General features: G+C 37.5%; 1 protein-coding gene across 1 annotated transcript; it reads left to right on the plus strand.

The window, feature by feature from the left end:
* The first annotated feature begins 8,066 nt into the window (after window positions 1-8,066).
* On the plus strand, window positions 8,067-12,962 carry RGS1 (regulator of G protein signaling 1). The gene is made up of 5 exons (XM_069074448.1): window positions 8,067-8,258; window positions 8,607-8,687; window positions 9,104-9,165; window positions 10,669-10,832; window positions 12,121-12,962. The coding sequence occupies exons 1-5, from the start codon at window positions 8,119-8,121 to the stop codon at window positions 12,304-12,306; spliced, it is 633 nt and encodes a 210-aa protein (XP_068930549.1). The 5' UTR covers window positions 8,067-8,118; the 3' UTR covers window positions 12,307-12,962.
* Window positions 12,963-25,609: the final 12,647 nt, after the last annotated feature.

Raw genomic sequence — 25,609 nt, forward strand, 5'->3', positions numbered from 1 at the left:
TAAAAATCACTTTAGTAGGTAGTGTGGCAGATGGACAAAAGAGAGGAAACTGGAGGCAAGAAGATCAAGGAAGAGGTTCTTAAAAGAGAAAGCATGATAAAGTAAAGAGGCCTGAAACTAGGGTGGTAGAAAAGAGCAAAAAGGGCATGAGCAAAGGGGAGAGATATCACAGTCAATGTGATAGGATTAGGTACTTAGATGTAGAAAGAGAGGGAAACAAAATAATACTAGATGACATGGTACTTTTCCTTCAAGGAAATTTCAGGTTTCAAGTTTAAGTGACTGCAGACACTGGCAGGCCTATCAGTCAAAATAAAAAAATTTAGGAAAGAAAAAAGGAAATATGCATTTATTAGGTGCCACTGTGTACCAGGCATTGTGCTAAGCATTTATAATGCGTTGTTTCATCTGATCATTTAATCGTTTTTTTTGGAGAGGGGAAGGCAGGGCAATTGGGGTCAAGTGACTTGTCCAAGATCACATGGCTAGTATATGTTAAGTGTCTGAGGCTGAATTTGAACTCAGATCCTTCTGACTCCAGGGCTAGGGCTCTATTCACTGTGCCACCTAGCTGCCCCCATTTAATCTTTATAACTACACTGAGAGGTAGATATTATTAGAATTCCCATTTATCATAACCAAGGCAGGCAGAGTTTGACTGATTTGTTCAGGCTCCAAGCATCTGAGACCAAATTTGAAACCTGGTCTTCTTGACTCCAGACCCACACTCTATCCATTGGGCCCTCTACGAAAAGGGGAAAGCATGAGTTTTGTTTGTTTTGTTTGGAGAGGGGGACAGTATATAATGCAGAGTGTAGGTGATTATGGAATATAAATGGAATGATTGCTGAAACAGAGATTCCTAATTTGGATTCTTATCTCACTCAGACTTGATAGATACATAACTGTGTTTGGGATTTTATGTTTAAACAGAGATAATGATGAAAAAACCAACAGATTGTTGTATTTATGGAAGTAATTCAGAGTTCATCAGTTCCTTCTCTGGAGTTGGATTGCATTTTTTCATCATGGATCCTTTGGAGTCATCTTAGATCATTGTCTTGATCAGAGTAGCTAAGTCTTCATAGTTGTTCATAGTACAATATTGCTGTTACTGTGTACAAGGTTCTCCTGGTTCTGTTCATTTTTCATCAGTTTGTGTAAGTCTTCCCAGATATTTTTTTTCTGAAACCATCCTGTTCGTCATTTTTTTAATAGCACAATAATATTCCATCACAATCATCATAATCATATACCACAACTTGTTCAGTCATTCCCGATTTGATGGGCATCCCCTTGGTTTCTAATTCTTTACCATCACAAAAGAGCTGCTATAAATATTTTTCTACAACTAGGTCCTTTCCCCTTTTTTATGATCTCTTTGGGATACAGACCTAGTAGTGGTATTGCTAGGTCAAAGGGTACATATGTTTTTATAGCCCTTTGGGTACAGTTCCAAATTGCTGTCCACAATGGTTAAATCAGTTCACTACTCCAGGAATAATGCTTTAGTGTCCCTATTTTTTCATATTTTCTCCAGCATTTTCCTTTTGTGTCATGTTAGTAATATGGAATTGTGTTTCATAATGTAAATGCTTGTTGACTGAGTGACTGCTTGACAATGGAGGTCTTCTTTATGTTTTTCACACAAGTAAGAACATTTCTTTCTGTACCATTGACTCTAATGAAGTAAAGAGCAGCTAGGTCGTGCAGTGGATAAAATGCCTGGAATCAGGAGGACCACTGTTCAAATCCAGCCCCAGACACTCATAGCAGTGTGACCCTGGGCAAGTCACTTAATCCTGGTGGACTCGGCTTCCTCATCTGTAAAATGAAGTGGAGAAGGAAATGGCAAACCACTCTAGTATCTTTGCCAAGAAAACCCCAAGTGAGGTCACAAAGAGTAGAACACAACTGGAACAATTTTTAAAAAATGAAGTAAGCTTATTTTTGTTGATGAAACTGACAGATCATATGGATACTTAGTCTTCATACACTCCAGGCTGACAAAAATCTACATCCAAATTTCAAAAACAATTTTAAAAAAACCTCAGAACCTTTCAAACACTACCAAAAGAATTCTACTCTATTACCACAGTGTTATTAGCTATCTACCTGATTTATACATAGAGCCAGATTTATAGCTAAAAGAGACCTCCGAAGTCATTGAACCCAGTTCTGTTATTTTATGAACAAGAGTCCTGATGTCCAGAGAAATTAATTAAGTTGATCAGTGTTAAACAGATAATAAATGGCAGAGCCAGGTTTTTAAAGATAGATGTAGGATCTCACTTCAGATCCAGTCCTCTCTCTCTCATACTCTTGCTATTAATTCATGGCAGGATAAAATTCCTTAGAATAATTGCTTCCCACAGCCTGAACAATTTATATTAACCCTAATCCCAAACAATTTTTAAATCCCCAACGTAGATGAAATTCTACCACTCCTGTGATACTATGAAGCTTCTTCTTGGTCCAAAATTATGAAGGAAGGGTTAAGGTCTAGACCTGTGATTTCATTAGTATAAGAAACTCTCACATGAGAAAACTCTCCACCAATACAGAGCAGCCCCTCTTCTGCAACTGAGCACTTTAAATACATGCTTAGAGCACTTAGAAATTAAGCAAATTGCCTGAGGGTCACAGAGCCAGCTGGATTAGTGGGAATAATGAATCCCCAGAAGCTGTTCCACACATTCAAATTTGTACTTCATTATTATGTAAATTTTAGTAATTGTTCCATTCTGATGGAAATATGCAATATAAATTCAAATTATGTGACTGCTTCTGGGGATATGTTGTTCACACTCATCAAGACCAGTTTTATGCTACAAAGGCAAGACTTTTACAAAAGCAAGGTCTTCTATAAGGACCTCATTTCTTTTTGGCTTCAAAGATAATGTCCTATACAGGTTACTACACTATTTTTTGGAGAAAAGTACTTAAAATTAAAAAGTCATGATTTCTAGCAGCCTTGTGCCTCCCTCTTGGCTTTTTTCAGGTTTCACCTTTAGTTCTTTTTCAGCCATGTCACCAGCTAGAACCAATTGTTTAAAGTGTATGTTCGATAACTTATTTGATTTACACACACACACAGAGGCATCTCAGGACCAGGGTCTAGCACTGAAACATCTTGTGACTGAAAAGATGGGAAGCAACTTCAAAAATTATTTAGCCACCAGTGTGCTTAGTACAATGTTTGACCATGCCTCAGAATAGGCTTTACAGCCTAGTTTTGGCTGTTATCTATGAACACAACTGAGTCTGAGATGGCACTGAGAAGGCATCAAAATTTCACTTACCTTTATATCCCCAGCACAGTCCTTAACACCTATAAGTACTTAATGAATGTTTATTGAATTGAATTCTTAAAATGTACTGTGCAGTATATATTTTACCCAATATTCATAGACTATTGCAATGGGTTCTTAAGGGTTCTTCCTGTTCCCACAAATCATCCTTCACAATGTCATCAGAATAAGCAAATTTGTGCATAGATCCAGTCATATAACTCCTCTGCTTAAAATTTTCTAGGATCTATGTACTTTGTAACTGAATAAAAAAAAAAAAAGATCACCCCTTTGCCTGGTATTCAGATCCTCACAAAGCAGACATTAGCTGATCTTTCCAGTTTCATCACATATCACTCTCTGATCAATACTCCAGTGAAATTGGTGTGTTCTCTACCTTCCAAAAATAACCTTTACTTTCTTATTTCTATTTTGCTCATATCATCCCCATATGCCTACATCATATTCTTTCCCAGTGACAGTGGGACAGGATCAGCAGAATATTAACTATGTGAGCTAGGCCAGTCTTGCATGATTTTTATGAGGTTTAGGTTTGGGTCAAAGAAAGTCTATGCTTAATTGAGCATCTGGCAGACTCTTTATAACCTCTAATGCAGGCAGTGGTAAGCTATCTGAGGTTCATCACCCCAGATTTTTGGGTCTGTATTATGCTTGCTCTGGAGTCCACCATCTTCAGGGGTTCTTAATTTAGCTATGAAAATAATATTAAAAAGAAAGTGATGAGGTGGGCTAGTTGAATGGGCAGGTTTTTAATGTTGTTTCACCCTGAACAAATTAACCTTTTATGTTACAAATCTGTTTCTATGCATAGTATTGTAGAGGCTTTCAATTAAGAGACTATGAATATAGAATTCTTGAGTTAGGGTCTTCCCCATGCATGCTGTTAAAGTTATATTATACATAATACAAACAGAGCAAAAAAAAAAAAAAACAAGTGGGAAGTAGGATAGACACTACATCAGGGACCATTCTGCTTGGTTTGAGAATCTTTTTTTTTTTCCAGACTAAATTAGGAATACAAGCACAGGAAAAACACGGTACCCAGAAATGGCAGGGAAAGTGCTCATGAGCAGCATTTATGTAACAAGAAGCTATAATAGCCATAACAACTGTTACTTGGAATTTAAAAGTCATCTAGTTCAATATCTTCAAGAAAACCTAGACCCAAAGAGGCTGAGAAACTTACCCAGGGCTGTAAGCAGTAAGTAGAACAGGGATTTGATCTCAGGTTTCATGATCCTAAGTTCAGTATTTCATCTACTGTCCCACACCAACTTCCAACGTGAAAAGTATACAGCATAGGTACTCTATCTATTGAATTAATATATTAATAAAACTGTGTACCTTATCTCTTTAATCCAATAGCCTGCAAACTTCTTCAAGATAAGCAATTATCTTATAAAAATTTTGTGACAGCGTTTTCCCCCCAACACCTAGCATGATGCACATAGAATTAGTAAATGTTTGCTGATTGTTGAATTTTGTGTTCATTCCCACTACTTTTAACCACACAGCTGAGTAAGTTAATAAAATTGTTGAAACAGCCTCTCTGTTTATTGTTTTAGACCTAGATTTTCAGTTTTACAATTGCAAACATTCTTCAATGTGGAAAAGTAAAGGGCTTATTGAAATTAATTGGGTCATCAAAGAAATAAGAAATCCAAGGGTACACTGCCCTGATGAGTGTTAACTGAATATTTACTTTATGTTCTACCAGAGTCATCTCAAACTCATCACATCTAAAATAGATCTTCTCTCTAAAACTTACTTCTCTTTCAAATTCTTGATTCTGTGGAAGTTACCGTTATCCTTTCAGCTACCCAGTAATCCTTGACTGTTGACCTTCCCTTATCCTTTACAACTAATCAATTGCCATCTGGTCAATTCTACTTCCATGATATAACTCACACTTGCTCTCTTCTTTAACCTCTTACAACCACCACCCTCATCACTTCTCACCTGCACCCCTCTGCAACAGTCTCCTAAATGAATTCCTAGCTGCTCTCCTCTCTCCAAATCATCCTCCACATTGCTGGCAAAATAATCATCCTAAAGCAAACATCTGTTGTTCCTCTCATCAAGAATTTTAGTGACTCCCTATAGCCTTTTACAGTTTAAAATATAAAGTTCTACATAATCTGGCTTCAGTCTAAGTTTCTGGACTTATCCATATTATTCCGTTTTAGAAATTCTATTTTCCAGACAAGTTGTTCTGCTTACTTTTACCCAAACTTGGCATTCTATCTCATGCCGCTATACTTTTAAAGAGGCTTCTCACCAAGACTGTAAGATTTTCCTGATCCCTCTGAGGATATAATATTTTTTTGGTTTGAATGTTGTATCCCCAATATATCCCCAATCCCTACTAGAATGTAAGTTAGGTTTCATTTGTCTTTAAATCTCCAGAGCCTATCACAATACCATGCACATAATATTTAGTAAGTGATTATTGAATTGTAATGAATTGAATTGAATTGAAAAAAAATAGTTCTGGATCTTGCATTTTTTCACTGTTTCCTATTTGTTGTATGATACAAATTTTTAAAACTGAATAGGAACATAGGATTGCTTATAGCAAACTTTGAGCTCACAGGTCTGGCCCATAACCACTAAAACTTCAGCCTGAGTTCCACATTTTCAGTTAAAGTAATAACCAATTCTCACAAAATTAATCCTAAAACCAAAATAAAGACACAGAAAGTGGTATATCCTGATTATTGCACTCATATTTATATGACCATAATACCTGGCATTCTGTCTTTCACCACTGCAATTACTCAGAATTAGGGTGAAGGGGTGGAAACATGCCTAACCAGAGAGAATCTGATTAGGATCAGTTCTCCATGATCTAACCTGGTTCATGTGATCCTAGATTCTTCAGAGGACGCTGGAACATGAGTTACAAACATATCAGTACGAGTCATAATTTAAACAGAGAGTATAAGCAAAGACTAAACCACAGGAAACATATGAACCAATGTATTTGTGTCATCAGACTTTGAGACTCTTTAGTTTTATATGGTTCAGCACAAATCTTCCAGTCCTCTTTCATAGGTTATCATGTTATCTCAATTGCTATTTTATACCCTTCCATAGCTTATATTCCCCACCATCAAACTTACCATGGGAACCAAATATTTCCCATTCACTGTAACCACAAGTGAACTAAGAAAATTCTAATACCATGAAGGGGTTTATAAAGGGTATTGGTATCTCTCATATTTTATAGTAATGTGAAGAGGAGAGGTCAAGTCAACAAGCATTTTTGAAGTACCTACAATGTTTGAGGCACTAAGACCTGGACACATTAATAAAGGCAAAAGATGGTCCCTGCTCTGAAGGAGCTTATAGTCTAATGAGGGAGATAATATGTAAACAACTTTGCACAAACAAACTATATGCAGGAAAAACTGGAGATATTCTCAGAGGAAAGCTCAAGTCATTTGTCTACAGCCACATAGCTAGATAGAAATAGAGCAAAAACTCATGATTAAAATTTAGGTCTTCTCTATACTTACACCCTCATACCAGACTTCCTCCCTCCTTGCTGAACTGAAGTCCTTAATACATTAATAAACTGACACATTTACATATGATTATATGAATACCCCTTCCTATTACCTCCTCCATCAAAACATGCTAATAGGTCAAGAAAACAGTTTCCATAATTTCTCCTCTCCCCCTCACCCACGTTTTGTTGTCACTATTGGATTTGGAATCAGAGAGTGTACATTAGACCCTGTCTCTGCCATTTAGTATCTGTGTGTCCTTAGCACGTCACTTGGCAAGTCACATCTGTAAAAAGAGGTGTAGTCTTGGTGACCTCTTTATAGCTCTAAACCTTTGATCCTGTTCATTTCAAGACTCATTTAGCCATACCATTGTAGGAGTGCTGCCTGAATTTTTAGCAACATCACCAGGAGAGTACATATCAATCTATCATGGAAAGGTTTATATTTGTTGTACACTCTGCAAAAGCAAGGAATCACAAGGATATTTGTACCTACTGTACCTATAAATTGTACCTATTGGGCTGAGATAGGAAAAAAATGACTATTTCCTAGTATTCTTAGCCCACCAAAATGTGAATCAAATGAGACAAACAGAAAAACTAATTTGCCCTAGTCCCTGCAGAATTGGAACCTCTATTTTAAAATAAAACTAATATTTGTGCATAATTGAGTTTCATTTAACCCTGGGCTTAATGGGTTAATGCAGCCAATGACTGCAACAGAGAAGAACTATTTCACAAATGGAATTTCTTGACTTCTTACTATATTGCCCACTAATAAAGCAATGACACATTCCACCAAATTCAATCGAAAGCTAAAATGTGACTGGGACGTTCTATACCCCAGCAAGCACATGATAGGCAGTCACACCCACAGCAAAATGTCTATAGCTAAACAGTGAGAATTTTTTAAAAATACCCTTAAAGTTCTTCAAGCTAAACTTTCAGGCAAATTTTGCAATCTTGTTATGCAATTAGATTCAGACAAACATCACCTAGGCCTGATGGTTTGCAGGTCTAATGTTCAAGAAACACTCTGTGTGTGTGTACATATATGTAAGTGTGTGCATTTTCTAACCAACAACCTGTTCTCATTTGATTAGGTTTCAACCACAAGACATCACAGTATGTTTTCTTTCAAGATACACGTCACAAGGAGCCCAGAAAAGGGGAACTTCCAGTGTCTGTGGTAACATCACTTGATAAACAGATTCGTCTGTACAGAGGGAGAGCCAGTTTGCATTTACTATATAAAGCCATGCAACCGTTGATGAAGAGCCATTCAGAGTGGTGACTATGAGAGCAGCAGCTATCTCCACTCCAAGACTAAACAAAATGCCAAGGATATTCTTTTCCTCCGCTAATCCTAGTGAATTGAAAGGATCTGATCATTCTCTACTAGATGACAAAACTCAGAAAAAGAGACCAAAGGCTTTGTAAGTTTAATTGACCTCAAGCTTTGTATTTTGAAATTAGATGATTTTAAATGGCGGGAGAATACAAGGAAGGGAGAGCTAAAACTTGTGGCAGGTGCTGCAGCAATTTTTGTCATTAATTAAAAGGGATAAAAATTGCACTAAACTTATGTGTGGATTTCTCCAGAATTCTCCACATGAATGTAGATTTCAATTTAAGAATAGAAAAACATCATCAAAGTTATTTCTTGGTAGACTTAACCAAAGGTACTCTCTCTGTGGTGGTGGTGGTGGTGGTGGTGGTTGTTTTTATATATGTAAATGTATAAAACTACAGATATTTATTGTCAGTTTTACCCTCTTTTGTAGTGGAACAGACCTGAAAGCCTATTTGAAATCCATGTTACCACATCTGGAATCTGGAATCAAATCGTCCAAGTCCAAAGACATGTAAGTAACCTATTTCAAGAATTCATTAGTATTAACCAAAATAGTTACCTGGTCATTATACTTGCATTTTAACAAGATAAGTCCCCAGAAGATGCATATCAATGATTTCAGATTTCAACCCATTTAAGAGTATATTTTTCAGATAGCAAACCAAGTTGATTTCACTTAATTTCATATTATTTTACATTGCTTTAGCAAAGTTTCTTTTTTTACATTTTATTTTCAGTCAAATTTTAGTTAATCCTATTGAAGGGCTCTAAAGTCTTTACAATGAGTTTATTAATAAAATCATTACCAGCTATGACCCTAATCTGAATTGTTATCAAAAGCCACCAGCAAATACATTGAAAAGTAATCTTTTTTTTCAATTAAAATGCATAATTTTCTAATTTAGTTAAATTTTTCATTCTCTGCAGACTCTCTGTAGCAGAAGTAATACAGTGGTCTCAGTCTTTGGAAAAACTTCTCACCAACCAAAGTAAGTAGAGAGGATTGATGCTGATTTCTTATATCCAAGTTAAATTTCATAACAAAGGTACAGCTCCTCTGAGATACAGTATAAAGAGTGTAGATTGCTTAAAAAAAAAAACGTATTCCTGCTATCCCAAGGCTACTGATGGCATTGAAATAATAACATGCATCACGAGTTGTTAACCACTTGATTCTGTAACTGTTTCCAGACAAATGTGCCTAGGCAGGAGGCCTAGGGGATGATGTAAGAGCAGACCATTAAAAGCATGACCAAATCCCCAAAATAAAATATTATTCAGAACTGTGGCAATGTCTACATTGCCTTCTTCAAAGTCCTCCTGTTTTTAGTTCTTGTCTAAATGTAAAAGATAGAAAGTTGAAATTGTTTGAAAAGAGCAGAGAGACTGGTGGACTTTTTTTCCTGACCTGGAACACAATCAATCTTTCTTCTTCCCAAGTGCACAATGTAGCTTAACTGGCTCATAGCTGGCTTTGTTAAGTGTGCTGCTTGATAAGAGAGACACCAGAAGATTCTAACTAGTTTGTGAGTTGATGCTGGTCTCACAGACTTCCCAGAGTCTCATTAAGCAACTTACCCCCTTTAGTCAATAGAGTTCCATGTATCTTAGGACATTTGAATGCACTTCTTTTGTTATTGGGTCAATTATTCCCCGATGAATGATGCAGATTCTGCTATAGGGCTAAACTGATCTACTTTATAGACTATAACTATAAGACTAAACAAAGTTAATTAAAATGAAGGTCAGTTGACATGTATAGACAAAGCCTATGTCTCATTTTCTCTTAACTAGAATGATAGAATGTTATAACAAAAAAGGGCCTCGGATATCATCTAGTTCAACTTCCTTATTTTATAGATGAGGAAAATAGAAGTCAAATGATCTGCCCAAGGTCATACAGCCAGTTAATGGCAGAGTTGGGATTGGAAAATTTGTCTTCCTTTTGGTAGTCCAATACTCTTACAAGTATACCAAGCTGCTGGAATGGGGAAAGTAATACTCTCTAACTATTAATTAGACTCACATGTTCTGAGAATTGATGAAGTTCATTTTTTAAAAATACATTCTGCTACAAAGTAGAAGAGAGAAGTGATTATTTTTGTGGTTCACAGAATTTCAGAGTTAAAAGGGATCTTAAGGCTGATAAGGTCTAACATACCTAAAAAGGATTCCTCCTTTCTACAACATAGAAAGTTCATACACTTCAATGAAGCATTGCTCTCCATTTGTCACTAGACACTTGTGTGATTCTGAATATCTCGAGCTCCCATTACTTCATTGTAAAGTAAGGGAATTTGACTAGAAAATCTGTAACATCCCTTCCAGTTCTAAGAATCTTAAATACTATCAAAGTCGCATTTTAGTGATATCCTCTGGTCCTCATTAGAAGAGAATACACGTTCTAGTCTTCTTACAAACTTTATCTTTGTCATGCACTTAAGAATTCAATTATAACTTAAAGTTTTGCTTTGTTTTGTTTTAATTTCTAGCTGGGCAAGCTGTCTTTGGTAGCTTTCTGAAGTCAGAGTTCAGTGAGGAGAATATTGAGTTCTGGTTGGCCTGTGAAGATTACAAACGAACAGAATCGGATCATTTGCATTGCAAGGCTGAAAAGATTTACAAGGCATTTGTTCAATCGGATGCCATAAAGCAAGTAAGTAAAGAACTAATCAAGTTGAACATCAATATGATTAAGAATAACTTTCAAACTCCCTACCAAGGACTCCCCTTTCTATTGTGGCATGATCCCAGGCCTGCCCCTTGATCCCTAGGTACTCTTGGGCAGAATCACTGGAACTTCCTGGGCCTCTGCAGTAAAAAATGAAACAGCTGGACTAGAGACACTGTCACTCAGGTCACTTCCAGCTCTTAAATTGTGGTCTTATGATCCTATGAATAAAAAGGGCAAAATCTTAATGTTTTTTCTCTGTTGAATAGTACAATTCAAAAATACTGATTATCATTATTTGTGACTAGATTAGCCTACGTGGTTGAAACAGATTTTGCAAAATAAGCTGTGATTTTCATTATTGCAGAGAATGCTCACATGGAGGGGCTCTATTGGCTTCTTGGATGGCCTCTGAGTATGGGTCTCTTTTTCTTCTCCTAGCAGACTGAAGTTTTAGGGTAATGATTGCTAAAGCTCCACACCCTGGGCAATTAGAAACTGCAGACACTGTGATGGCGGGAAAGTAGGCAGCAACGGATGTAGTAGAAAGGGCACTATATCCAGAGTCAGAAGTTCTAGGTTTGGCTCCTGACTCTCAGTTACTACACATGGGGCCTTGAGCAAATTATGTACCTTCTTTGGTGCCTCGATTTTCTGATTTCTAAAATGAAGATTTTGGACTAGATGATCTCTAAGTTTCCCTAAATTCTAAAGTCATGTGATTTATTGGCAAATTCAATAGCAACGGTGAATAGTCACTTTGCTATAGTCATCCCTTCCGGTTTGATAAAATGCACCGGACTGATGTTAAAGGTTCCAAGAGCATCCCAGGTAACAGAATCTCTTCTCCGACCTCTTTAGTTCTTAATTGTCTTTAGCACCATCTTTTGTCCAACCCCCTCATTTTACAAATGAGGAAACTAAAGCCCGGAAAGACTGTGACATGCCTAAGGTCAACAGATAGTAAACAGCCAAGGCAGGATGTATACCCAAGTCTTTAGACTAGAGACTTAAAACCCTAGCTACTTTGAAACCACCACTCATTTTAAAGAAATGTTCATTGGAATATAAGTTTCCTTAAGACTAGATTATTTATGCTTTTGGATTTGTATTCCCAGCACCTAGAACAGGGTTCATACCATAGAAGAGGAGATTCATAAATGTTTGTTGAGTTAAAATCTTCATAAGATGTTTTAATATAACATTTTAACAAACTTATTAGAACTAGTGGGGAAAGACAGCAGTTAATTATGTTGTGTTTTTTGTCTTTTAGATCAATATTGATTTTCATACCCGTGAGTCTACAGCTAAGAAAATTCAAGTGCCAACTCCCACAAGCTTTGATGAAGCCCAAAAAATTATATATACACTTATGGAAAGGGACTCCTATCCCCGGTTCCTCAAATCAGAAGTTTACTTAAAATTGCTGAATGAACTTCAGGGTAACAGCCTTAAGTGACTGATTTCTGGAGGACCTAGGGAACTGAAGATGTCATCAGATCCAAAGGGAATGCTCCAGTGTGTCTCCCTGTGGGAACAGTAACTTTGCCTTTTAGGGTGCCTCAAGATTAGGGGAAGTACAAATGACTCAACAAGGAGTAGCAGGCACGTTGCAGAGTCACAGTCTGAAGAAGAGTAAGTCAGAGGAAAACTCAAAGATTGAAAGGGGAAGGAGTTACTGCAGCATTATCACAAGACACATTCACATTTACGTACTGAAAAATAGCCTTCAGAACAGTTACATAGCAACTGTTAATAAAGTACATAAAACTGACAGTAAAAGAAAAGGCACCCAGGTCCAATGGAAATATGTGCAATTGGGCATGATAGGGCAAGATGAACCATTCACCAAAATGTTTTTGACTGAGGTTAGGTAATATTGTTATTACATACGAACATGTGTGATTTTCATTGACATGGGTGATCCTCTTTAAAGTGTTTATATAATATTGTCACTACTACTCTTGATGAGCTTTATTTTTAAGAGCAGATAAACTGAAATTTAACTACGTATTAAACTATCTATTAAGAATATGAAAGCACATATTTATTATTTAAATTATCACAGTCAATAATAATGTGAATTTTCTATTAAAATGTTTATGTTACAAACCCAGTGATTTCTGTTCGTTTTTCACAGACAATTGAAAAAAAAGTCTTGACATCAATTTTTCAAAGGTATTTTAAAAGTTCCAAATCAGATCACTGGTTATTTGCTTCAACTTCCTAATCTATGATCCAAATAAAGATCCCAGATCAGGAGCTAGAAGGGACCCCAGGGGGCCATCTAATCCAACCCCCTCATTTTACAGATAAGTCCACAAAGGTTAAGTGACTAGCCCAGGGTCACAAAAATGAAAAATATTAGAGGAGGAATGACCTGATATTTTAATACTTTGATGGCACTACTCTCTCTCATCCTAAACAATTCTTGTCCATATCTTTTCCATAAAGTCTTTGAAGAGAACCCAACAAACACACTGGGCCCTTCTTTTGCTCCTTTAGTGAGAGGCACTGTGCCAAAGTGACCAGCATGCTGACTCAGGTTTAATATCTAACTCTGTACAGCTATGGTAAAGTCTACGAACCTCAGTTTTCCTATATGGAAAATGAGGAGAATAATACCTTAACCATCAACTCAAAGGATTGTTATGAGGCTATACTGAGTTAGATATAAAGCCCTATGGGGATTTCAGTTAATACCAGACTGAGACAATATATTTTAATCAAATCCCTTGTCCCTTCAATTCTTAAGCTTTTCCTTCTGTGCTAAGAATAGACCTAATAATAAAAACAAACGAAACAAAATTTGCTCATGTTTTCAGAGATGAAGACTAGTAAAAAATAGTAAATCACAAAATAATAGAGCTGTAACATCTTGTCAAAAAGTCATCTAACCAAGTATCTAGTTAAGCAATTGAAGATAGATCATAATTAATTCTAGTCAAGCCCAAAGGATAAATGTCACATGGCAACAAAAAATGGGAGGGCTCTCTTGTTGTCTTAAACCAGAGACCTTTCTCCAGAAAGCAGAAAGATAAACAAGCTTCCGGAGCCCTGTGTCTGTCCCATGTAGCTCTCTTTTTGGTGTTTCAAAGCCTGCTGGCAATAATTTTGACAGTTACATAACGAAATTCACTGGAAGCTCACCCTGGGATCACCTAACGATACCGTAACAATATTGGGAGACAGAATTGGGCAAAAAGCTTTGGAGATAATTAGTAAAAACCTTTTATTTTACAGATGAGCAAAATTAGGACCAGATAGGTTATTTAATAACCAAAATGACAAGGCTAATGGTGGAATAGAAACTAGAATTCAAGCCTCCTTTTTCCTGGAACAGTGAGTGGTGTTTCTACTTACATCTTCTGATGCTCCCCTTAGAAGTTCCAGAATGGGCCTATGTACAACTAAATGAATGTTTGTAACAGATAATGTTATAAGTAAGGTCTCAATAAAGAATACACACATACACACACACACACCACTCATTTTAAGTAAATTGATTTTGCAGAATTTCAGATTTACAGAATTAGTGAAGTAGAAAGTTCCATATGAGTTCCTCTTTGGCCTAGCTCTTCCCTGCTCCCCTCCATGACTGGCTTCTGGATCTCTTATGGGGCTCCCCCTCCCACCAGCACAGTAATCCCAAGCACTAGAATGTTATAACTCTGACTGGAAACAGAGTCTGGTTGAACTCTTGTCATACATGTTACACAGGGAATCCACACTAGATAATATCTGAGTTTCCTTTTTAATTCTAAGATTTTATGACTCTGACAGAGTTATACTAAGTTTGGTGCTGTCATTCACCCTCCACTTTGTATTCAATCAATACATATATTAAGCACCTATTATGTGCCAGACACTATACTAGGCCCTTAGGACATAAACATAAAAGTGAAAGAAGTCTCTTTCAGCAAGGTGGAAATTTGGTGATGAAGAAAATAGAGTACAAGGCCTATAGCCTTTTTTTTTTTTTTTTGCTTTTGGGAGGAAGGAAGGCAGGGCAGTTGGGGTTAAGTGATTTGCCCAAGGTCACACGGCTAGTAAGTGTTAAGTGTCTGAGGCAGGATTTGAACTCAGGTCCTCCTAACTCCAAGGCCGGTGCTCTATTCACTGCACCACCTACCCCTCCCCCCCAGTCTTTCTGACCTGAGTTCATATTTGGCCTTAGACTCTGTGTGTCTTTGGGCAGCCATTTAACCCATGTCTGCCTCAGTTTCCTCATCTGTAAAATGGAATTAATAATAGCACCTATCTCACAAAATTATTATTAGGATCAAATGAGGTAATATTTGTGAAGCACTTAAGCACAGTGTCTGGTGCATAGTAGGCATGTAAATAAATGCTTGTTTCCTTCTTTCCTACATATTTTTCTTTCTTCTTAACTTCTTTCCTTCTTTCCTACCCTGAAAGAGCCTATAGTCTAGGCAGGGAAGACAGAATGTACATATATAGTTACATACAAAACAGATACAGGGCTGTCTCATGGGCATCTTAAATTTAATATGTCTAAAACTGAATGCATCATTTCCCCCACATGCACACCAAACCCTACCTATTCCTAACATCCCTATTGTTGTTACATGTACCACCAAACTACGCAGTACCTAGGAGTTACCTTTGACTCCTCATTATTCCCCTTCTATACAACATGTTGCCAAGTTTTGTCATTTATACTTTCATTCTGTCTATCTTAAATGTCCCTTCTCTCCTCTGACACTGCCAGCCCATTAGTACAGGTTCCTATCACCCCACTTCTTGGCTATTGCTGCGGCAGCCCATTATCGGTCTCTCTTCCTCAAGTTCTTCCTCACTCTAGCCCATCCTCAAATCAGCTGCTAAAGTGATCTACCTGAAGCATAAAATTGACTGTCACTCCTCTAATCAACTCCAGTGGCTCCCTATTGCCCCCAGGATCAAATATAAAATCCACTGTTTGGTTGTAAAGCCTTTGATAAACTTTCTCTTTCTTATTTCTCAAGTCTTTTTATACCTTATGCCACATACCTCTACCACATTATCTGTGATCCAGTGACACTGGTCTCCTATTCTGAACACTAGAAACTCCATCTCACAGCTATCACCCATGCTGAGAATTTTCTCCTTCCTCATCATCAAGTCTGAGCAATAGACCCTCCTTGTACGAAAAGCCTTACCCAAGCCTTCCTAATGTTAATGTCTTACCTCTTTTGTGTATGTACATGTATGTATGTATATATGTGTATGTATAGGCATATATATACATACACAATCTATATCTATATTTTGTTTGTACTTAGTTGTTTTCATATTGTCTGCAATTAGACTGAGTTTCTTGAGAATCTTTGCCTTTCAGAGATGTAGAATGGGGAAAATTATCTCACATAAAAGAGGCAAGAAAAAGATTTTATATTGGAGGAGAAGAGGAGGGAGGTGAGAGGGAATGAATGAACCTTACTCTCATCAGATTTGGCTTAAGGAGGGAATAACATACACACTCCATTGGGTATGGAAATCTATCTTACTCTACAGGAAAATAGGGGGAAGGGGATAAGAGAGAGGAGGATAGAAGGGGGCAAAAGGGAGGAGGGGGTAATCAGAAGGAAACACTTTTGGGGAGGGACAGGGTCAAAGGAGAGAACAGAATAAATGGGAGTGGAATAGGATGGAGGGAAATAGAATTAGTCCTTCACAACATGACTGTTACGGAAGTGTTTTGCATGACTACACACGTATGACCTATATCAAATTACTTGCCTTCTCAATGAGGGTGAGTAGGGAGGGGGAGGGAAAGAATGTGGAACTCAAAGTTTTAAGAATTAATGTAAAAAATTGTTCTTACAACTGAGAAATAAGACATACAGTCAACGGTGTATAAAAATCTATCCAGCCCTACAGGAAAATAGAAGGGAAGGTGATAAGAGAAGGTGTGTGTGTGTGGGGGGGGGGGGGTGATAGAAGGGAGGGCAGATTGGGAGAAGGGGTAATCAGAATTCATGTCTCTTGGTGTGGGGGGAGGGGAGAGATGGGGAGAAAATTTGGAACTCAAAATCTTGTGAAAGTGAATGTTGAAAACTAAAAATTAATTAACTAATTAATAATTTTAAAAGAATTTTTGCCTTTCTTTGCATCTTCAGTGACTAGAACAGTGCCTAAAATATTGTAAGTACTTAGTAAATTCTTGTTGAAGGACTGACAGGGCCCTAGCACATGAATTCTTAACCTAGAGTCTATGAGCTAGTTTTAAAAATATTTTGAAAACTGTATTTTAATAAAATTAATTTCCTCTTTAATCCTATGTATTTTATGCATTTTAAAACATAATTCTGAAACAGGTTCCTTAGACTTCAACAAATAGTCAAGGGGTCCATAATACACACCGAAAATTAAAAATCCTTTTTCTAGGAGCTGGAGGTATCAGGAAAGACAATAGAGAAGTTTGTGCTTCAGCTGAGATTTGAAGGAAACTAAGGACTTTGGAAAAATAGAGATGAGGCAAGAGTACATTCTGGATCAGAAAGAAACCTAGAACAAAACACAGAAGGGGAAAATAGAGTGTTACATATGAAGAATGATGAAAAGGTCACTTTGACTAGAACTCAATGTGTGTAGAGGGACTAATATGCAATAAGGCTGGAAATGCCAAATGGAGAAGTTTATATTTGACAGTTTAGAAAAGGGAAACACTTGAGACGAGGAGATTGGTTAGAAGACTATAGCAATAGTCCAAGTGAACGGTGATGGGGGCTTTAACTAAAGCAGTGGTTTTATGAGTAGAGAGAAGGTAGAAACAAGATGTAACCACAGACTGGATATTTGTAGTGAGTTTTCAAAGATGATAATGCATGCCTGGGAAACTGTGAGGTGGACGGATTCCTTTATCAGTAGGCAAGTTACAAAGAAGAGAGGGTTAAGGAATTAAGCTAGATAATGAGCTCTATCATGGGCATGTTGTGTTTGAAATGCCAATTGAACATCCTCATACTAAAATACCCTCCTTCACAATGTGTGCCCCACCTCTGAAACTCTGCTAGCTAACTAGCATTTATAAAATTTTTCAAAGTTTACAAAGAACTCTTCTCAACGATTTCCACTCAGTCTTTTGTCATTTGGAAATGCATCATAGTTTTATAACTAAGTTGATAGGAATAAACGGAATATTTCAATTATACTACGTTATTTTAATTATAAAGAGGGTTAGGATTAATTCAAAAGAGATTTTTCACAGTTTAATTCACCTTTGCTGTAAAAAAAAAATTATGTCCTTGAAGAATGATTTGACATAAACCTCAAAAATGTAGTCTCAAAGGAGAAATCTGAAACATTGCATAGAAATTCTGGCAATGAAAGATCAATTTGCCATGGTCTGAGGAGGACGGGAACGAGGGTAGTGACTGTAGAAGTAGAGAAGAGATGCGAGAGACATGTCTGTAGTAAAATTGGCAAGATTTGGCAACTATTTGCATGCTAGAAGCCAAGGGAGAAAAAAATGGAGTCAAAGGTGGGATTGAGGTTTTGGCACCTAGAGATTCAATACTTGGCACCTTAAACAGGAAACCAGGCAGAAGGACTAGTTTGGGAGTAAAATATGCTGGTACAGATTAGGATATAAAATCAGAATCATAGAATTTTAGTTGGGACCTTATAAAATCAAGTGAGGGAGAAAGGAGGAGAAACAATTTTCCCTGGATCATATGGGTTAAGGAAACACTAGAACTAGAATAAAGTGAATATCAGTTGATAATAATTATTGTTCCCAAATGGACCATAATCAGATTTACCTCTCCAACTGTCTTTGTTAGACTGGGCTTATTCCATAAACATAGAGAATCTTAGACTCTTCAAATAATTCACATTTCTATCACACTTCAAGGAGCACAATGCATATTCATAGCTATGAGTGTACGTATCATAATTTCCAGGTTTATAGGTGAAGAATGGTAGCATATTTGATATAGATGGGAATCTGGATACTACAAAACTCAGTTTCCTCCTTTTGAAAATTAAAAAGTAATATATGAAATTCTTATTTTTCATATTTACATTCCAATGGGAAATCCCCAAGATAGCCATTCCCCTAAATATCTTCAACCGAATTTGTGCTTCCTTTATCTGGCAGAATCATCTGAAGAACCTGTTTAATTGAATTAGACAAGAAGATCATATATTTAGAGCTAGAAGTGACATTAGAGGTCATTGAGTCCAACACCACCATTTTAGAGAGGAGGAAATGCTCACAGATGATAAGTGAGTTACCTAAGGTCACCCTTAATGTATGGAGGTGGAATTAAAATTCATGCCTTCTTGACTCCAAATTTAGCATTCTATATACCATGCAACACTTCTTCTCTTTCCTCTTCTCATCATTTAATTGAATGTTATTCAAATTCAAATTATAGAGTGCTTCCTCAAGGGGAGGCAATGAATGGAGGTGATGTTGACTGGACTTGTCATTTCTTTGGTACGGGCAATTAACAGATAAAGACATTCTCTCTACAACACACTTCACCTAAATCTTTCAGGAAGATCCCTCAACTTCTTAAGATACTTAACCTGAAGGAAAAAAGAAATGAGAGGCAAGAAGGGAGAGGCTCATTGTTGTATATTGTTGATTCTACTCCTTGATATATTTCATATATGTCTATTTCCCTTCCATTCAAACAATCACCACTGCTGTGGGCTGTTCCATATCCAGCACTTAAGCCTGACCAGAGATGTGAATAAGAAATGACCAGGCCATGTGGGTAGTTCAAGGAAGAACAATGAGCTCCATTTATTGATTCTCAGGACACAGTTTTTATAGAGCAATGAGACAAAGGAGACTCAAGTATTCATATCATTATCTTAGTCTGTCATATGCTGGAAGTAGCATGGCAGTAAGGCTTTTTGTTCTCTAGGTGCCAGAAAGTCTTAGGAAAAGTCAGTTAACTCCTTTCATATGCAGTCACATAACAAAGGATGCTCTGGAGAGCTGGCTTCAAGGCCAGAAACCAGAGCAGCATCATCAAGTACATTTGCATAGGAACTGACCACCTAAGAATTCAAATATTTTATTGGTTTTGAACAACTAAAGTCTTGGGGCGGAGCCTATTGGTCTCAGAACTCAAACAACATCCTTTTAAGTGTAACCCATAACAATGAACTCAGGAGCTAACTTGACAAAAAAGTCGCATCTCAAAGAGGTCTTTGGTATTTGGGTCCACTGATATCAAGGTAATTATCTGAGTCCTGGATCAAGCTTCTTTGGCTCCCCGTATACCACCCTAGTTTAGAAATGGAATGTGTAGAATTAAACAATGTAAAAAAAAAAATTGTACTTCAATCCTTCACGGATCTTTGATGTTTGATAAGGCAGTCAGTCACATACACCCCACCCTGAAACTATCATAATTCCTCCAGTGTGGTCTTTGAGATCTACTGAAGGTGAGAGTGCAGTCAACCTTGTGGTGTCATTCTTGCTCAGTCATTTCAGTTATATCTTGACTTTTTGTGACCCCATTCAGGGTTTCCTTGGCAAAGATACTGGAGTGGTTTGCCATTTCCTTCTCCAGTTCATTTTACAGAGGAGAGAACTGAGGCAAACAGGGTGAAGTGACTTGCCCAGGGTCACACAGCTAGTAAGTGTTTGAGGTTGGATTTGAACTTAGAAAGATGAATGTTACTGACCCCAGGCTCAATTCTCTATCCACTGTACCACCTATCTGCCCCTTCACCACCTACTTGCCTCTGTACTCCTGTTTGGTAGAATGTGACAAATTTTGCAGTCTACTGGCAGAGACTTTGAGAACCCGGGGTCATTTCTAGGACACAGTGAGGCCTGTGGTAGGATTTTCCTGGAAGAAAACTTTTATTTTGAAACTATTTTGCCTGGAGGCCACATTTCTCCCCATTTTTCTTCTTTGCAGACACTGTTCTTAACCATGCATTTCCAAACTTAAAATCATCCTACAAGTTTTGAACTGCTATAAAAAAGGATTATGGAAACTCAGCAGGCAATCCCCGTGTCCCTATATTTAGTACAACTGTCATGTTAAATACCCCAGAACACTGGAGACTTATTAGGTGAGAGCGAGGCAGCTGATGAAGCAGACATTTTGGCCACAAAGTCAACACAGCTGCTGTTTATCTTGGCAAGACCATCTATTAAGAAGAGATCTAGCTATTGGAAATGCAGTAAAAACAAAAGCTGAACACATCTTCTCTTTTTTTGGACATGTGTCAGCTTAGCTACATAAAGAGCCCAGCCATATAAAACATTAGAGAAATGATTCATCTTCTTATTCTTGTTCTGTGTTTAGGACAGCTTTATTAGACATTTCAGGCAACTGTGATTAGCTCCAGGAACATCCATGACCAGAATCAAAGCTATACAGATTCTCAACCAAGAATTCTCCACTCAACACTACAGTGGCAGTGAACAGCCTCAAAGTTAGGGTAAAGCTAGAATTATCAAAATTCTCATCCAAAAAAGGACACTGGAGTCAAACATTAGCCTAATCTCTTCCTTCTTTGATAGAATCCCTGAAAGAACCTGTTCAATTGTAGGTTTGAGGCCAAATATATTAACTGAAGAATGAGCCTCTGGGGAAGAATTGTGGTCCATGTGATAGGATTTCCAGTAATGTACATTATAAGACATTCACTATGTGCAGGTAACATTGCACCAGACATGGGGGGAAGGGAAGTTCAAAGTTCAGAAAAGTTTTATACCCTGCCCTGAAAGAACTTGCAGTTTAATTTTATTTTCAGTTGTATCTGACTCTGTGACCCCTTTGGGGTTTTCCTGGCAAAGATGCTGCAGTGAGTGTTTTGTCATTTCCTTCTCCAGCTCATTTTACAGGTGAAGAAACTGAGGCAAACTGGGTTAAGTGACTTGTCCTGGGTCATACAGCTAGTAAATGTCTAAAGCCAGATTTGAACTCAGATCTTCCTGAAACCAGGCCCAGCACTCTATGTACTGCATGCACAGCCTACCTGCCCTACAGTTTAGTAGGAGAATACAAAATTTTCCTAAATAACTAAAGGCAATAATAAATAGGTAACTACACTAGATAGTTATAAATGAAATACAAAATAAGGGCTAAAGAAAGAAAGATCAATATTACACATCAGAGGCATCCAAGGGATTTCATAAATGAGGGAATATTTGAGTGAAACTATAAAAAATGGGTTCTATTAATTGGACTCAAAGAATCATGGATCCAGAAGTGGAAGGGAACTCAGAAGCCATCTACCAACTCCCTCTTTTTCATATGAAGAAACTGAGAATGGGTACAGGAGAAATTAATAGACCACCCAAAGTCAAACAGTAAGTAGCAAAGGTGGAATTTGAACTCAGGACCCAGAATACTTTCAACAGGAAGACATGGGAAAGATGATATTCCAAGCAGAGAGAATAGTATGTTCAAAAAATACAGAGGCAGGAAAATGTGATGTATGAGCAAGGATTAGTTCAGTGTGGCAAAAGGGTAGAGTATATAGAACAAGATTATGTGAAAAGAGTTTGGAAAGGTAGGGTAGTGGAAAAATAAATGCCAGGCTAAAGTAATGGTAGACCACAGGAAACAAAATCATTCTCAAACTTTTAACAGAAGATTGATATAATCAGACATGTGCGTAAAAAACAAGTCTGAGAAAACATGATATTTGAATTGCATAGGAAAAGAGCTGAGGTGGTAAGAGTTGTGGTAAGATATACTAGAAGGATATGGAAAGGGTTCACTCGATTGAGAAAAGGAGCCAGTCCTGGGGTGGTGGCAACAGGGATAGAGATGACAGGACAAATTCAAGTGGTTGCAGGAGAATTTATAGGGTTGGAGAACTAACTGGTTGTGAGAAATAAAGGGCATGAAAATTAAAATAATAATACCAGAAAAGTTGTAAAAAGTTAAAATTACAAGGAAGAACAGGTTTTGCAGGAAACTTACTAACTTTGGTTGAGTTTGAGATTTGTTGAGTCTACTACTACATATTGAGTGATGTCAAAATAAAAACAAAACGTTCCCTTCCCTCAAAAAGACAGTGATTCTAGTGAAGGAAACAACATGTAGGAAGTTTTGTGCATACATAATATATGCTGAGTAAATATAAAGTAATTTCTGACGTGGTCAGGAGAAGAGAGCTCCCCCTACTGAGAAGAATCAGAAAAGATCTCTCTGAGCTTTTGCATAAATTAAATATTTTAAGAGGTTGAAGTGAAAAGGGAGGTCATTCCAGGCCTGAAGGACAGAATACCCAAGCAAAATGATTGAGGCAGGAAAGAGAATTATCATGTATGAGGAAACATAGGAAACCAGTTTACCTATAATGGACAATAAATGATAATGGAAGAGTAGTGGTAAATCAGTCTCAAAAGGTAGTATCCAGATTATAAAAGGTTTTAACATCTGTATTTTAACCTAGAGGAAATAGGGAGCCACTGAAGTTTCTGTTGCAGGGATATGACATAATTAGTCCTGTGCTTTAAGAAGTTGGCAGTTAACTATATAGGGAGGGGGAGAAGGGAAGGGAATGCACACTTATAAAGTACCTGCCGTGTATCAGCTTACTGTGCCAAACACTGCAAATATTATGCCATTTGATCTTCACAACAACCCAGTGAGAATGGTGCATGATGGACTGGAGACAAGGGGGCCAATTTGAAGACTCTTGAAATAGTCTTGGTGAAAGGTGAGGAGGACCTGAACTAAGGTTGTATCTATGCCCCTGCAAAGAATCGGATGGAGACAAAAGAAGTTGAGGTAAATTGAACAAGACTTAGCAAAACTGGACAAGGTCATTGAGGGAGAAGACTTAAGGATGTCTCTCAAGTTGCAAACCTACATGTCTAGATAGCAATACCTTCAACATAAATAGGAAAGCAAGCAATAAGCATCGGTGTGTCTGTGTGTCTGTGTGTCTGTGTGTGTTTGGAGGGAGGGCAGATATTGAGTTCTATTTTGTATAGGTTGAGTTAAGGCAAGAGAAGAGCAAGAAAAAGTTGTCTCTTCCCTGAAATAAAGTCTATCAAGGGCTTACTAATGTGCTTGGCATTGTGATAACCACAGGAAATACAGAAAAAAAAAGGCAAAAACCAAGTCTAGTGGGCAAGCAGACTGGTGAGAGATGATGCATCATTGACCTCATCTTCAGCCACCTCTTCTTGAGTTGTATCCTGAAAACTACGTGACATAGTTATAATTACAAATATTAACTATAATCAACAAAAAAATATGAATATTATCTTCTTAATAAATGAAGAAAGTCAACCTACCATATCAAGTCCTTCAGGAAGCAGTCCAACCCACCTGGGCTGGGGCAAGGGGATGAGGGAGATTATACTTGTTTCCTATGGTGTTTAATGACTATATCAATCCAATCCTTTGAACCATGCAAACGTTGGTGTTTATGAAACCTGATAGAAATTATCTTAATCAATGACTACTTAACATCTGGGACCCTACTCATCCCCTTCAATAACATATAGATTCATTATACATGAGTAACAGCAGTGGATAGAGTACCTGGCCTGGAGTCAGAAAGCCTCATCTTCCTGAGTTCAAATGTGGCCTCAGATACTTACTAGCTGTGTGGCCCTGGGCAAGTCACTTAACCCTGTTTGCCTCACTTTCTTCATCTGTAAAATAAGCTGGAGAAGGAAATAGCAAATCACTTCAGTATCTTTGCCAAGAAAACTCCAAATGGGCTCACAAAGAGTTGGACATTATTGAAACGACTGAACAACAGCAAAAACAGCAAATAACTATTTGTTCAAAGGTCAGTTCAATGTAGTCAAAGTTTCCTGAATGATTTAGTATTCTGAGGACTTCCTTCCCCTTAATTATCCACAAGTTTAGCTCAATGCTATTTAACTCAACCAACTAGTATAAGTCCTAAGCACAACTCACAAAGCATTAGGAATGATGGAGAACGCTAAAGAGCAGTCAATGTAAAGAGTGGGGTTGAATGAAATGTGAAGACAGTGGACAATGGGACAGAGCTGGAAAACCCTAGCTATTTTTACCCTGTGGGAAATTTCACAACTCTTCTCCACCACATCACCCCCAGCATATACACACTTGCCATTGTGAAAGGGGCAGTGATGTAAACTAAATGAGAGTATCTGAAAAAATGTGGGTTATTGAGGACTGGAAATGTTAGTTCCCTGCATAAGACCTCAGTACTAGACAAAACTTTCTTCAGGATCTTTCTAACTTTGTGAAAGGCCAAAAAAAGCACTCCTGTGACTTCTCAGTGTGGAAATGTCACACTGATGTATATTGGCAACACCCATAACTTATAGTTGTAAAAACTGTCTGGGGTTCTGAGAGTCTTGGTAACTTTTCCACGGTCATACAGTATATATCTAAGATCTTCATGACTCTGAGTCAGGCCCTCTATCAACTAGACCAGAGAATGTTAACATTCTTTGTGTCATGGACCCCTTTGGATATCTAGTGAATCCTGTAGACCCATTCTCAGGATTGTGTTTTGAAAGGCATAGGTAACATATACACTGTGGCCCCACTCTCTTAGGGACAAGTCTGCTACATCTTCCCTCAGGGTTCTAGAATCTCCTGAGAGGATGGGGGTTTCCCTTTGTTATTGCCTCAATTGGCTACCTCTCTCATTTGTTATAGGGTCAGTTACTCTCACCCAATTCCATTTAACCATTTAACATAAATGGACTTTTATGAAGGGATTTTCATTTCAAGGATATAGCAAAACCAAACATACAAATATTTTTGCCCTACATCTGGGGTACACTGTCTCCAACACTACCTGGGTTCTGGTGGAAT

Source organism: Petaurus breviceps, unplaced genomic scaffold (genome assembly GCF_028583685.1).
Source record: "Petaurus breviceps papuanus isolate PSGF00001 unplaced genomic scaffold, PetGlider_PUasm1.0 90895, whole genome shotgun sequence".
In the NCBI taxonomy this organism is placed as follows: Eukaryota; Metazoa; Chordata; class Mammalia; order Diprotodontia; family Petauridae; genus Petaurus; species Petaurus breviceps.